The sequence below is a fragment of the Wickerhamomyces anomalus genome, assembly GCF_001661255.1.
Source record: "Wickerhamomyces anomalus NRRL Y-366-8 unplaced genomic scaffold WICANscaffold_3, whole genome shotgun sequence".
In the NCBI taxonomy this organism is placed as follows: Eukaryota; Fungi; Ascomycota; class Saccharomycetes; order Phaffomycetales; family Wickerhamomycetaceae; genus Hansenula; species Hansenula anomala.
This window is the reverse complement of record NW_017567112.1, coordinates 376,391-388,943: the sequence shown is the minus strand read 5'-3', so window position 1 is coordinate 388,943 and position 12,553 is coordinate 376,391. Positions and strand designations below refer to the sequence as shown.

Below are 12,553 nucleotides of genomic sequence, written 5' to 3'. Positions count from 1 at the left end.
GAGGCTAATCCTTGGAAATGTGAGATAGTATCCTCAGGAACTTCATGGGCCCTAAATTGTCTACTTCATTGGCATATCTAGCAGCTCTAATACCAGTATTTCTGTTAAAGTAGTTGTCCTTCATAATAGTGATCTGGTCACGTGACTCATTTTTTTCCGAAAAATTTTTGGCACCACCATTTGCAGCAGCTCTGGCAGCGTAAGAATTTTCCGAGTTTTTTGGGTTTTCTGCATTTTTTTTGGGTTTTCAGTAGTATTTTCTTGATTTTTTTGGTTTTTTTCATAGTTTTCATTGGTTTCAGCTTCATTTGAAGCGTTTTGGGGGGTGTTTTCAGAGGTTTTATTTCCATCATTCGGTGGATTCTCCGAGACCCTATTCGGATCATCTTCTGATCCAGACATGGTAGTAAGTTGAAAGTAGGCTCTTTGGATAGCTGTTAATCTGTATTAACTGATTTGCTTGATTTTATGTACTATCAAACGTCCAATTGATGACCAATTGAAAGATGCTACCTTTGATGAACATGTTCGCCAAATGGGTCAAAAATACTTGGGTCTTTTCCAAAAAGCATACCCTGAATCTGATGTTCCATTTATAGATGGGACTCATGAAACTCCATTAACCAACTATTTGAATGCTCAATATTACACTGAAATTCAATTAGGTACTCCAGGCCAACCATTCAAAGTCATTTTAGATACTGGTTCTTCAAACTTGTGGGTTCCAAGTACCGATTGTTCTTCTTTGGCTTGTTATTTACATTCCAAATTTGATCATGAAGCTTCATCAACTTATAAAGCCAATGGTTCTGACTTTGCCATTAGATATGGTTCAGGTTCTTTAGAAGGTTATGTCTCTCAAGATACTTTACAATTGGGTGATTTGATCATTCCAAAACAAGATTTTGCTGAAGCAACAAGTGAACCAGGCTTAGCTTTTGCCTTTGGTAAATTTGATGGTATTTTAGGTTTAGCTTATGATACTATTTCTGTCAACAAAATTGTCCCTCCAGTTTATCAAGCCATTAATGCTGGTTTGTTTGATGAACCAAAATTCGCCTTCTACTTGGGTGATTCCGATAAGAGTGAAGATGGTGGTGTTGCTACTTTTGGTGGTGTTGATGAATCAAAATACAGCGGTAAAGTTACTTGGTTACCAGTTCGCCGTAAAGCTTACTGGGAAGTCAAATTCAATGGTATTGGATTAGGTGATGAATTCGCTGAATTAGAAAACACTGGTGCTGCCATTGATACCGGTACTTCATTAATTGCTTTACCATCTGGTTTAGCTGAAATTTTAAATGCTGAAATTGGTGCTAAGAAAGGTTGGTCAGGCCAATACTCTGTTGATTGTGAAACCAGAGATAGCTTACCAGACTTGACCTTCAACTTGGATGGTTACAATTTCACTATTGGTCCATATGATTACACCTTGGAAGTTTCAGGTTCATGTATTTCAGCATTCACCCCATTAGATTTCCCAGCTCCAATCGGTCCATTGGCTATCTTGGGTGACTCATTCTTACGTAAATACTATTCTATTTATGATTTAGGTAATGATGCTGTCGGTTTAGCTAAAGCTAAATAAGCATTTTAATTCAAACCACAAGATGAGAAAAAAGTCATTTTTTTTAACCATTTTTTTCTAATGATTTATTTATGTGATGTTATATCCAGGGTTTGCTAATGATTAGAGCTTACACCATAATTACTTTTAACGTATTTTTTATGCCATTTTTATATTATATGACTGTTTTACTTTCTACTTTCAATTTGTAGTTGTTTACGGTATCATCTACGGTCATAGTCGCCCTCATGCCACATTACCCGTTTGTTTACATTTCCGCGAAAATTCAGTTTTTTGGTTTACGTTTTCAGATCTGAATAAAAAAATACAAGATTTAACTTTAGGTCCATTTAAACTGTTTGAATAAGAGACTTTGCTTTTCATTGTAAGTAGATTGTCTTGAAGCATTTACTTTTAACCAAAGATGTATTCACGCAGTCAGACTCCCAGACGTCAACAACATTCCAACCTGCCTTCAACTCCTAACTTGAGACCAAGCTCAAGTTTATCATCCAGAGCACAAACACCATCTAGTGGATTCAGAGCTCCATCTTCTATATCACGCTATGACAGAGCATTTTCACCAGTTAGAGAGAGACCAGGCTCAAGTCTAAGCTCCAGCACGTCAAGACCACAAACACCATCATTCATAACCCCTTCCCAGCCATACACTGGATCTATATCAGTTGCAATTAGAGCAAAACCATCAGACACATTCCTGAAAGATCCTTGGTTTTTAACAAACGACTCAATTCAACATAATGAAATTGGTGATTTCAAGTTTGATCACGTTTTCCATCCCTCAGTCAGTAATTATGAAGTTTATGATAAGGTTGTTAAAAATTTAATAAAGTCTTTAATGGATGGTTACAATGCCACTGTCTTTGCTTATGGTATGACAGGCTCTGGTAAAACATATTCGATGTCTGGTATTAAGGGAGAACCTGGAGTGATTCCTTTATCAATTAATGAGATTTTTAATCATATTGAAAATGCAGATAAAGAGATCTATAAACATGAACTAAAAGTGTCATATTTGGAAATCTATAATGAGAAAATTTATGATTTATTGAATATAAATCAATTAACAAATCCGGCCTTAAATAATACCCAAACAGAATTGAAAATAAGAGATGTTCCAAATTATGGAGTCAAAGTTATTGGACTGGTGGAAGAGAAAGTTAATTCAGAACATGAATTATTAAACATCATACAGAAAGGTGATTTGAATAGAAGAACTGGTGAAACTGATTTTAACACTAGAAGTTCGCGTTCCCATGCTATTGTCCTTGTGAGAGTATGTACAACAAATACTGTCACTGGGATTGAAACTTTTAGTACATTATCACTGTGTGATTTAGCAGGTTCTGAAAAAGCTACTGCCCAACATGAAAGAAGAAAAGAAGGTTCATATATCAATAAATCACTTTTGGCATTAGGTAGTGTCATTGTTAAGCTATCTTCATCAACCACAAGTGCAGGACATATTCCTTATAGAGATTCAAAATTGACAAGATTATTACAACCAGCATTGTCCGGGGATTCTCTTGTTTCGGTGTTGTGTACAATTCACACTGGTCAAAATGCATTAGCAGAAACTGTCAATACTGTGAGGTTTGCAGCTAGAGCTAAGAATATTAGTTTGACTGTACGGAAGCATGAAATAGATCTCACATCTGAAAAGGATAGAATGATTGAAAAGTTAAAATCACAAGTACAAATACAAGCAGAGGAACTATTGTTGTTGAAGAGCTCGAAGGGTACATCAATAGGTGATGAAAATATTGATAGTGGAGATGCGTCAAATCAAGTATCAAAAGAAGAGGTCGCACAATTATCTGCTGAAAATCGTATTTTGGTAGAGAGATTAGAGCATTATAAGAGGCTCAATGATGAAAGTAATGCTGGTAGGGTTGTTTTGAAGAATGATATTGTTAATGATATTTTAACAAAGTTGAGTAACCAGGATATGGATGCTGCAAATGAAGAACTGATCTTGAAAGTTGAAGAATTATTCAAAAAGACTTATTCAGAGATTGATGAATACAAATCGTATATAAATCATTTGGAGCATCAACTCAAAACTGAAGTTCAAAACCAATCATCTGGTAAAAGAGTTAAAGTCGGACACCAAGCATTTTCCCCATCTAAGCATGCATCAGCAAATGAAGTTGACTTGATACTGAAAGACCAAGAAGATGAAATTTTTGAACTGAAAGCTGAACTGAAAAATAAGGAAAAGATAATAAAAGCTTTACAAAGTGCCAAAAGAGTTCGTGAAAGTTTGATCTCAACAATTCATGTGAATGAATCAAGACGAGAATCTGGGAGACATGATACACTTAGACCTTTGAATAATGAACAATTGAATCAACTGCCAGAAGTTGTTAAAATGAGACCTTAGTGACTACATATAGAACATTAACATTTAATTTGATTATCAGTGTAGAATCATTTCGTTGTCACTACAGCAGATTATAGTATACCAAATATTATGCACATTTAATAATCAAGCTCTATATCTACACTTGAGCCAGCTTCTGTTGGCTTTGGTTGGTCAGCTCGTTCACTTCTTGATCTGTAAGAATCCATATCCATTTTAGCAACATGTTCTGGATGATCTGGTTCATAAGTAGCATAATTTTCTGGCATGAATTTATCACCCCATATGGCTGTAATTCCTTTAATGTAACCTCCACAATATGTGTATAAAACTCGACACTTCGCATCAGGCCCTAATATTTCTCTTGTAACTTCCGCTAGCTGAGTCAAGTCTGAATTTCTAGGTAAAAACAACACAACATTTGGCGAGATTTCAAAGAATGAAACTAACAGTTCTTTTATTGGCATAGGAAGAAGCAGGCTTAGATCAAAAAGATCCTTACCTTTATAAGCAGGACCACCCCATGGCGGAGATGAAAATATCAAGTCAACATTTTGTTTCAAATATTCAAAATATTCTGTCCCTTTTACTTTAGTCCAATCAACTTGTCGAAGCTCAACTTTTTCTAAAACACCATATACTTCACAATTCTTTTTTGTACAGTATAGATTGTCATCATTGATATCAATACATATAGTTTTCTTGAATCTTCTTGCAAATTGTATTGTATTTCCACCTCCACCACAGCAAATATCAGCAACGCATTGGATATCGGGGTTACATGCTTGGATAAATTTGGCAACAAAAATCCCTATATCTTCAGGTGTGACAGAATACCATAATTCTGATGTCATATGAATACCTTGATCAAATTTCTTGAACAGGAAATAACGCTGTTTCCAATATTTTTTTGCATTTTTGGGTAGTCTATCATAATTTAGCAAGTATTTGGATTCTGGTTGTAGCTGTGCAAGCTGGTCCTGATATGATTTATTTGCAACAGCGTAGGCTTCAGAATAACCGGCATTGTATCCCGCAGTGTAACCTTCATCATAACCTGCGGTATGCGCTTGTTCGTAAACTTGGTTGTAATCATATTGCCCACCTTCGTTGTAGTTTGTGCCTTCTCCATAACCTTCTTCATCATAACCTTCCTCATCGTAGCCCTCTCCCTCGTTTTGGTGATTTTCATCTTCATTACAATATTGATACTCCTCATCATTTCCTTCTTCATAATGATCCTCTGTAGCAGCTTCATAGTTTCCAGCGTTGTAATCAGTAGAGTTAGAAGTCTCTTCGGTGATATAAGTATTTCCAGTAATATTAAAGCTCTCTTTGGTGGTATCTTGACCATGGGACTGTGTGACATCGATCTCTGGCAAAACAATTTCATTTGTAGCGTGGGATGCATTGGATTCATCCACTCTTTCTTTGGTAAAGGGCTCTTCTTCTGGGGTATCATCTTCACTTGAGCCTATTGAAAGTTCACCTATTGAAACCTGATCTCCATCAGTCGGCAGCACTTCACTTGAACCTTCAACATCATTCACCTCTTGATGTATTGAGCTGGCTTCTTTTAGATCATCTCCCTTGTCCGATCTTGGTGGGGATTCCTTGGAAGCCATTGATACTAGAAGAGCTGTTTGGGTTGGTATATCAGAGAAAAGTGATTAGTTCCTATACTATTCAACTCATCAGACAAGTTAAAATGTTTAGAAGCGAGTGGCCTTAACATTAAAATGCCCTCGTATTTGATGTTAATGATCATGTGACTGAATTAACCGTAATTTACCCTTTACGGATGTGCCAGCCATCGCGAATTCAATTTATTTCAACGGTATCTGCTAGCCTCACTTCAAGCACAAAATTGATATAGATCAAGATGTATTTCTACATTGGGAAAGATGCATGGTGCCATGAAAATTATGCTTGCAGTAGTTAAATGAGCCCTATATATAGAATGGGATCAGGCATTTTTTGGTGATGGTTCTCTTCCTTCTTCATAATCATAGTCAAACTCAAACACACTCAGAAGATTTCACATCACAATCATGTCAGTTAAAACCCATAAAAGAGCTGATACTTATGAAGGTCCTCAAATGAATTTCAAATTTCCAAGTGATGAAGATTTAATTATACATCACATTTCTAAGGATGATAAAGTTGAATTGACTGGACCAAGTATTGAACCATACTTCAAATATGAACAATCATCACACAGCAAGAACAATCAAGCACCAAAGGAAGAAAGACCAACAAGAGGTAATGAAATTTATTACATTTCTGAAGAAGAAGATGCATCAAAAGCTGCTTTTAGTGATAATGGTCGTTCCGTTCAAATGAATGAATATCAGGAATCTAATTTTAGTGAACCATCAGCTCAAACACATCCAAGTACTCGTAATGATGGATTTTCAATTCCAACACAAGACAACATCACATATCAAATTACAAGATCATCAATGAGAAGTGATTCATCACTGTACCGTAAGGCTTCTTTGAAGAGATCAAAAGCTGTGAAATATAAAGTTGGTTGGTTAACAAGATTGAAACAAATGGGTATTAATATCAAGAAAAAATTGAAGCAATGGAGATTGATTTCTGTTAAGAAAGCATTTAAAACAACTAAGAGAAGATTCAAATTCAACAAGCGTTCCATGAAGAAGAAAAACATTTCAATGCCGTTAGAAAGAGGAAGAGCTAAAAGTATTTCCGAACTGAAGAGAGAAATTAACGATTGGTATGTTCCCCAAAAACCAGAGCTTTCACAAGTTGCTTCTATTCAAAGACCACCAACTCCACAACATAGAGTAGTGTCAAATGGTTCAACTTCATCTTTCAAGAAAATACCACCGCCATTACCACCTCATCGTATTGCATCAACACCAATGTTGAGAGTTTCGAAACAACAAAGCAAATTGAATCAAACACATCCTATGAATAGAAGCTTTTCAACACCAACTGGTGCTGATGTGCTCCAAGAAAAACCAAAAGTTCAACCATTACTATTGCAACCAAAAACTACACCATATCATCCTTATCAAGATTTAGCATCAACTGAAGATATAACAAATCCACATATTGCAACAAAAGTTGTACATGATGAAGATATTGGCTCAGAGTTTGATGAAACATATTATGATCCAAAAGATAATGATGATTTGATTCGTGATTTATGGAAAGGTTATCTGCGCAGAACAATTGCTGCCAGAATTGAATCCAAATTAGAAATTCATAGAATCTCACAAATTCCAGAACCAACTGAACAACAAGAGTATGCTGAAGAAGTATTCGGTATCATCAGTGATTATGACAGTGAGGAGAGTATTAGTGATTTTGATGATGCAGATAATGAATCGTTGACATCTATCTCTGGAAGTGAGTTTAGCTCATCGGATTCTTCTTCAAGTTCTCAAAACATGTCAGAAGCTAGTACCAACTATTTCTCAACATATAGCAGTGGTCCATCAGCCTCACCATCTCCAATGCTATCAAGAGAATCATATAATTTCATTCAAGCCCAATTGCAAAATGTCAAGAGATCATCCACATTACCAACTGACAGATTGGCAGCTTACCAAACTCCAGCACACAACAGATTCCTATCTGTTATAAACTAATGAACCATTCTGGCATATCCTCCATTGCATTTTACCTCAAGAACAATTCCAATTTTTGTATTATTAGTTTTAATGAAATCCATAATGATGCTGATTGAATTTGTAGAACGAATTCGCGACCCTAAAATTCGCGAATCAGCCGTTTACCCGCAAATGGCCTGACTTTGGCGCGAGCCCGTGAAACCAAAATCTCAAAATTTTGAATGATTATGTTGATATCCTTAAATTATCACCAAAATAACATCAGCTTAATACAATTAAGTTAAGAATACCCCGTCATGTCCAAACCAGTCTACCCTAAAATGCTGTCACAGCTCACAAAGAGATCCTCTGCTGGGTTCCTGAAAAGGAACTCTGCATTCCAAGTCGCCACTGTCAGATATCAATCAAATAAAACAGCGTCATCAGATGAGAAGGCCAAAGCTGAAGTTGCTGCTAAGGTTGCCAAACAAAAACAATCAGATAAATACAATGCCATGAGTAATCAAAACCTTATAGCACAACATCCTAAAGCTCCTGCTAAACCAACTGCTGAAGCAAAGAAGAGTAAAAAAGTCAAAGTCAATTATTCAGCAATCCCAAAAGTCCCAAGTACAAAATTCTTTACATATCAAGAAATCGCATTTGACCATCTTATGAATGGACATAGACCATTATTAGTGTTCCACCGCAAGAATGAACAACTATCTGCATTAGAAGATTTTTTCAAAGCTCCAAGTGTTTGGTCTCAAAGTGCCACAGGAACTCAAAAGCTGGAAGACTCATGGGATCAAGTGCCATATGAGACTACACAAGATCTGAAACCATTCACCCCACCACCATCACCAAAAGAAAAAGAACAGTTAAAAGTGAAAGAAACTGAAGAACATTTAGAAGGATTTATCAACTCATTGGATAGTAAAACTGGCTCTAAAAACTCATCAAAATCTTCATCTACCATATCTAAAAGAAAAACAAGAGGAAGATATAGACCTTCTTATGATTTTGATTTCAACAGTCAGGACTTTTAAGTTGTCTAGTTTCACGCTCTTATGAAAATGTTTTTTTTTACTAAAGTTGTTAAATTGATTTTCCCTTCATACATTGTACATATATTTGATCCGTTACTGAAATGGATGTCTTGAACTTTTTTTAATCACCCATAATTACTTCTTTTTTTCTTTTAATGATAGGTTAAGCATACATAATGGTTTGTTATGAATATTACAGAAATATAAATATGAAAGTTTGTAAGAATTATACACAAATATTCTAAACTTTAACGTCGCACATTTCACTACGACGACTTGTATCAGCTTTCATAACTTCTCTCAATGCCATAGTAGCATAAGCTGAAACTTCTAATTGAAATTTCAAGATTATTGCAACTCTTGAACCACCTTGATCTGGTAAAACCTGTTCAACTTCTTCACCTTTTTGTTTCTTGTGTAAAAGCTCCAAGTCTGTGTAAACCAATTGTTGAGCTGGTTCTTCATAATGTCTAATTTGATAATCTAGATTCTTTGCCTTACCAATTAATGAACGATAAGAGCCTGCAAATGAGAACTCTTTGACTTTTCTAACCATATCATCAGGGTTCAAACCATCTTTTTCCATCAATTCTTTATAACCTGCCTTGATATCAGGGATTTCTGGATAGTTTATATCGAACCCAGGAGTAGGTATAACAATGTCATAGATTGAAAATTTACCAGAGGCAGCTTCCTCTTCAGTAACTGGTCTTGCTCTTTGGTATTTATCAGTTCTAACATCTTCTTCAAAAATTTCAGTTTCAGCAGATTCATCAGTGTTGACTGGTTTTTCAGCCTCTTCTTCAACAATCAAATCACCAGCAACAACTTTTAACCCATATTTGTCAACTCTTAAACTTGCAATGGAGTTCCAAATATAACTTTGATAAGCATGACCATACATGATTCTTAAATTTCTAGGAATCTTCATAATGGCTTGGAAATAGGAATGGTCTTTATAATCTCCAGTATCTTCCTTCTTTTCAGTACTCAAATATTTCAAAATGGTGTATTCAGCAACACATTTTCTAGGCATTAATTCTAAGGCTTTTGAAACGTCTTTACTTTCTGACCAAATCTTTCTAGCTTCTTTAGAATCTGGCAAGACAAACTCTTGGTCTGATAAAATCAGTTCAGCAGCAGCTTTCCAATTACCCAACAAGATTTCCTTACCAATAGTATGTGTTGAAACGGAAAATGTACCAAATCTTTGCATACCATAATAATTTATAAAACCATGAGTTTTCAAAGATTCAAGGGATTTTGAAATGACTTCTTCAATAGGTTGACTTGGATCAAGACTTTGAACGTCTCTTAAAGTGATAAGGAACTCATTACCATGTAAATCACCAAGACTTAGACCTTCATTTTCATAAGAAAAAGAACCAAGCTTCAACCCACGTAGAGTTCTGTTTAATGAATTAACACGTTCAACTTTTATTTTGGAAATTGATAATTTTTGAACAGTAACACCACGACGATCTTTTGTTCCTGCATACCTTATCTGTTTTGGTTGTAATCTTAGGAATTTTGAAAGTAAGTTTGCAGCTTCCATTGTATCTTTGTTTTCCTTGTATAATTTGAAATGTAAGAAATCCTTCAATGGGCCTAATCCATAATTTTCAACACCATTTTCATCTCTGGTGTCAACTTGTTGCTTTGGCTTAAAAGCTCTTGAGTTACGAGTGGCTAATGAAAATTGGAAAGTGTTTTTATCAGTGGTTTTGGTTTCGATCTTACTTTGGAAAGCTTCTCTGAACAATTGATGAATTTCACCACGAGTTTTCTTTTCATTAAAAACTTTAGAGGATTCGAATTTTGAGCCATTTTTCAAAACTTCTTCAATCTTGGATAGTTCTTCTTCACCGAAGTTTTCTAATAATTTGATTCTATGAGCAGCATCAAGTTGAAATTCTTTTGGTTCTTCTTTTGGTTCCTCTTCTTTTTGAACATCTCTTTCATTCTCTCTGCGTTCACGACGACGTTGTTTCTTATCAGGAATACCCTCGTCTGTAAAATGGACAACATTATCTTGTAAATCGATTTCATTGACCAAGAAATCAGTGTATCTTTGCTTCAAAGTACCTGTGAACCCAGCTAAATCTTGAGATATATAACTAGTTATACCAACATCTGTCTCAACGATTCCCTTTGATGGTGCTGATTCTGGTGTGGATTCAACTTTTTGCTTCTTGACATTCTCGATTGGAGAGTCAGATTCGACTGGTCTTTTAGCTTTTGACATCTTTGAACTCAGCAGTTTGTTCTTTTTTGGTTATTTCAATTCGAAGCGATGAGATGGTGAAATAAATTTTCTTTGGAGGTCTGCTGGTTGTGAGCGATGTCGTTGATTCTATCAATTGAAAAAAAGTTGAAAGCTATAAACAACTTGTGGAAACATCAAGATTCGCATTATTGAGAAAAATCAAATTGAAAATGGCATTTACTGGTAACGTTGAGGTGAGTTATTTGAATAAATGTTTTTAGGATCTCTACTAACTATTTCCCATAGAAAGCCGTTGATGTGCTACGAGAAAGAACTTCACAATTGTTCCAAAATACAGAATCACCACTATTTGATGATAAAGAATCGTAAGTATCTCCAACTTCATTATCAAACCTCACAATACTAACATTTTCAGATTCAGTGAATATGTTCAATCAAAATTCACCAGAGAATACAAGCATACCTATGAACTACCCGCATATTTGCAAGAAAAGATCAACTCCAAGACAAAGAAAACAGCACCTAAACTTGAAACCGAAGAAGAAGCTGAAGATCAACTAATAATAAGGACCCAACAGCCTTCCCCAGCAGACTTGGACACAAATGGAAATCAACTAGTACTACATGATCCAAAGATTGAACACAATGCATCAAGAGCCTTAGTACAACGACAACAACATCAACAGTTTTATATTCCAGAAAAACCTGAGTGGCATGCACCATGGAAATTAATGAGAGTGATAGGTGGCCATAAAGGTTGGGTTAGAAGCTTAGCAGTTGAACCGGAAAACAAATGGTTCGCTTCGGGGTCCAATGATAATACAATCAAAGTTTGGGATTTAGCATCAGGTCAATTGAAACTAACATTAACTGGACATGTTATGACCGTTAGAGATATTGCAATTTCAGACCGCCATCCATATATGTTTTCATGTGGTGAAGATAAGACAGTGAAATGTTGGGATCTTGAAAGAAATAGAGTTATTAGAGATTATTATGGTCATTTATCGGGAGTTTACTCATTAGATGTCCATCCAACATTAGATGTTGTGGTTACAGGTAGTAGAGATTCTACTGTTAGAGTATGGGATATGAGAACAAGTACAGGGATATTCACTCTAAGTGGACATACTCAACCTTTAACCAAAGTGAAATGTCAAGCCACAGATCCTCAAATCATAAGTACATCTAATGATAAAACAATAAGATTATGGGATTTAGCAGCTGGTAAAACACAAACTGTATTAACACATCATAAAAAACCAATAAGAGGACTAGCATTACATCCAACACAATACGCATTTGCTACTGCTTCACCTGATAATATCAAGCAATGGAAGTTCCCAGAAGGTTCATTCATGCACAACTTCATGCCTCGTCATGAAGGTATCATCAATACACTATCCATAAATCAAGACAATGTCATGTTTAGTGGTGGTAATAATGGATCTTTGGCATTTTTCGACTGGAATTCTGGTCATAAATTTCAAGAATTACAAACTACAACAATGCCAGGTTCTTTGGAATCTGAAGCCGGTATATTTTCTAGTACTTTTGATAAAACTGGTATGCGTTTGATAACTGGTGAAGCTGATAAGAGTATCAAAATTTGGAGGGAGAATCCAGATGCCACTCCAGAATCAGACCCAGGAATTCCGTTTGATCCTGAACAGTTTAGAGATAGATATTAATATAGAGAATTGTGAGCTCTGAAACCTTGTAGCGTTATATCGTGGTGTTCGGGTG

The 12,553-nt window shown here is 35.6% G+C and overlaps 7 protein-coding genes across 7 annotated transcripts; 5 read left to right on the top strand and 2 right to left on the bottom strand.

The window, feature by feature from the left end:
* Positions 1–478: 478 nt before the first annotated feature.
* PEP4 (proteinase A) lies at positions 479–1,588 on the top strand (the record flags this gene model as incomplete). The annotated part of the gene is made up of 1 exon (XM_019181644.1): positions 479–1,588. A coding segment is annotated over one exon (1,110 nt), but the record flags the coding sequence as incomplete, so codon positions are not given.
* Positions 1,589–2,165: 577 nt separating this feature from the next.
* KIP2 (Kip2p) lies at positions 2,166–3,845 on the top strand (the record flags this gene model as incomplete). Its single annotated transcript, XM_019180675.1, has 1 exon — positions 2,166–3,845. A coding segment is annotated over one exon (1,680 nt), but the record flags the coding sequence as incomplete, so codon positions are not given.
* Positions 3,846–4,228: 383 nt separating this feature from the next.
* On the bottom strand, positions 4,229–4,933 carry TGS1 (RNA methyltransferase; the record flags this gene model as incomplete). The annotated part of the gene is made up of 1 exon (XM_019180613.1): positions 4,229–4,933. A coding segment is annotated over one exon (705 nt), but the record flags the coding sequence as incomplete, so codon positions are not given.
* A 1,068-nt stretch (positions 4,934–6,001) lies between these two features.
* AIM44 (Aim44p) lies at positions 6,002–7,570 on the top strand (the record flags this gene model as incomplete). Its single annotated transcript, XM_019185594.1, has 1 exon — positions 6,002–7,570. The coding sequence occupies one exon, from the start codon at positions 6,002–6,004 to the stop codon at positions 7,568–7,570; it is 1,569 nt and encodes a 522-aa protein (XP_019038897.1).
* A 278-nt stretch (positions 7,571–7,848) lies between these two features.
* PET20 (Pet20p) lies at positions 7,849–8,580 on the top strand (the record flags this gene model as incomplete). Its single annotated transcript, XM_019184704.1, has 1 exon — positions 7,849–8,580. One exon carries the CDS (start codon positions 7,849–7,851, stop codon positions 8,578–8,580), a length of 732 nt encoding a protein of 243 aa, XP_019038896.1.
* A 241-nt stretch (positions 8,581–8,821) lies between these two features.
* Positions 8,822–10,825, bottom strand: PUS7 (pseudouridine synthase PUS7; the record flags this gene model as incomplete). The annotated part of the gene is made up of 1 exon (XM_019184703.1): positions 8,822–10,825. The coding sequence occupies one exon, from the start codon at positions 10,823–10,825 to the stop codon at positions 8,822–8,824; it is 2,004 nt and encodes a 667-aa protein (XP_019038895.1).
* Positions 10,826–11,057: 232 nt separating this feature from the next.
* PRP46 (mRNA splicing protein PRP46) lies at positions 11,058–12,498 on the top strand (the record flags this gene model as incomplete). The annotated part of the gene is made up of 2 exons (XM_019185593.1): positions 11,058–11,176; positions 11,256–12,498. 2 exons carry the CDS (start codon positions 11,058–11,060, stop codon positions 12,496–12,498), a joined length of 1,362 nt encoding a protein of 453 aa, XP_019038894.1.
* Between the last annotated feature and the right edge of the window lie 55 nt (positions 12,499–12,553).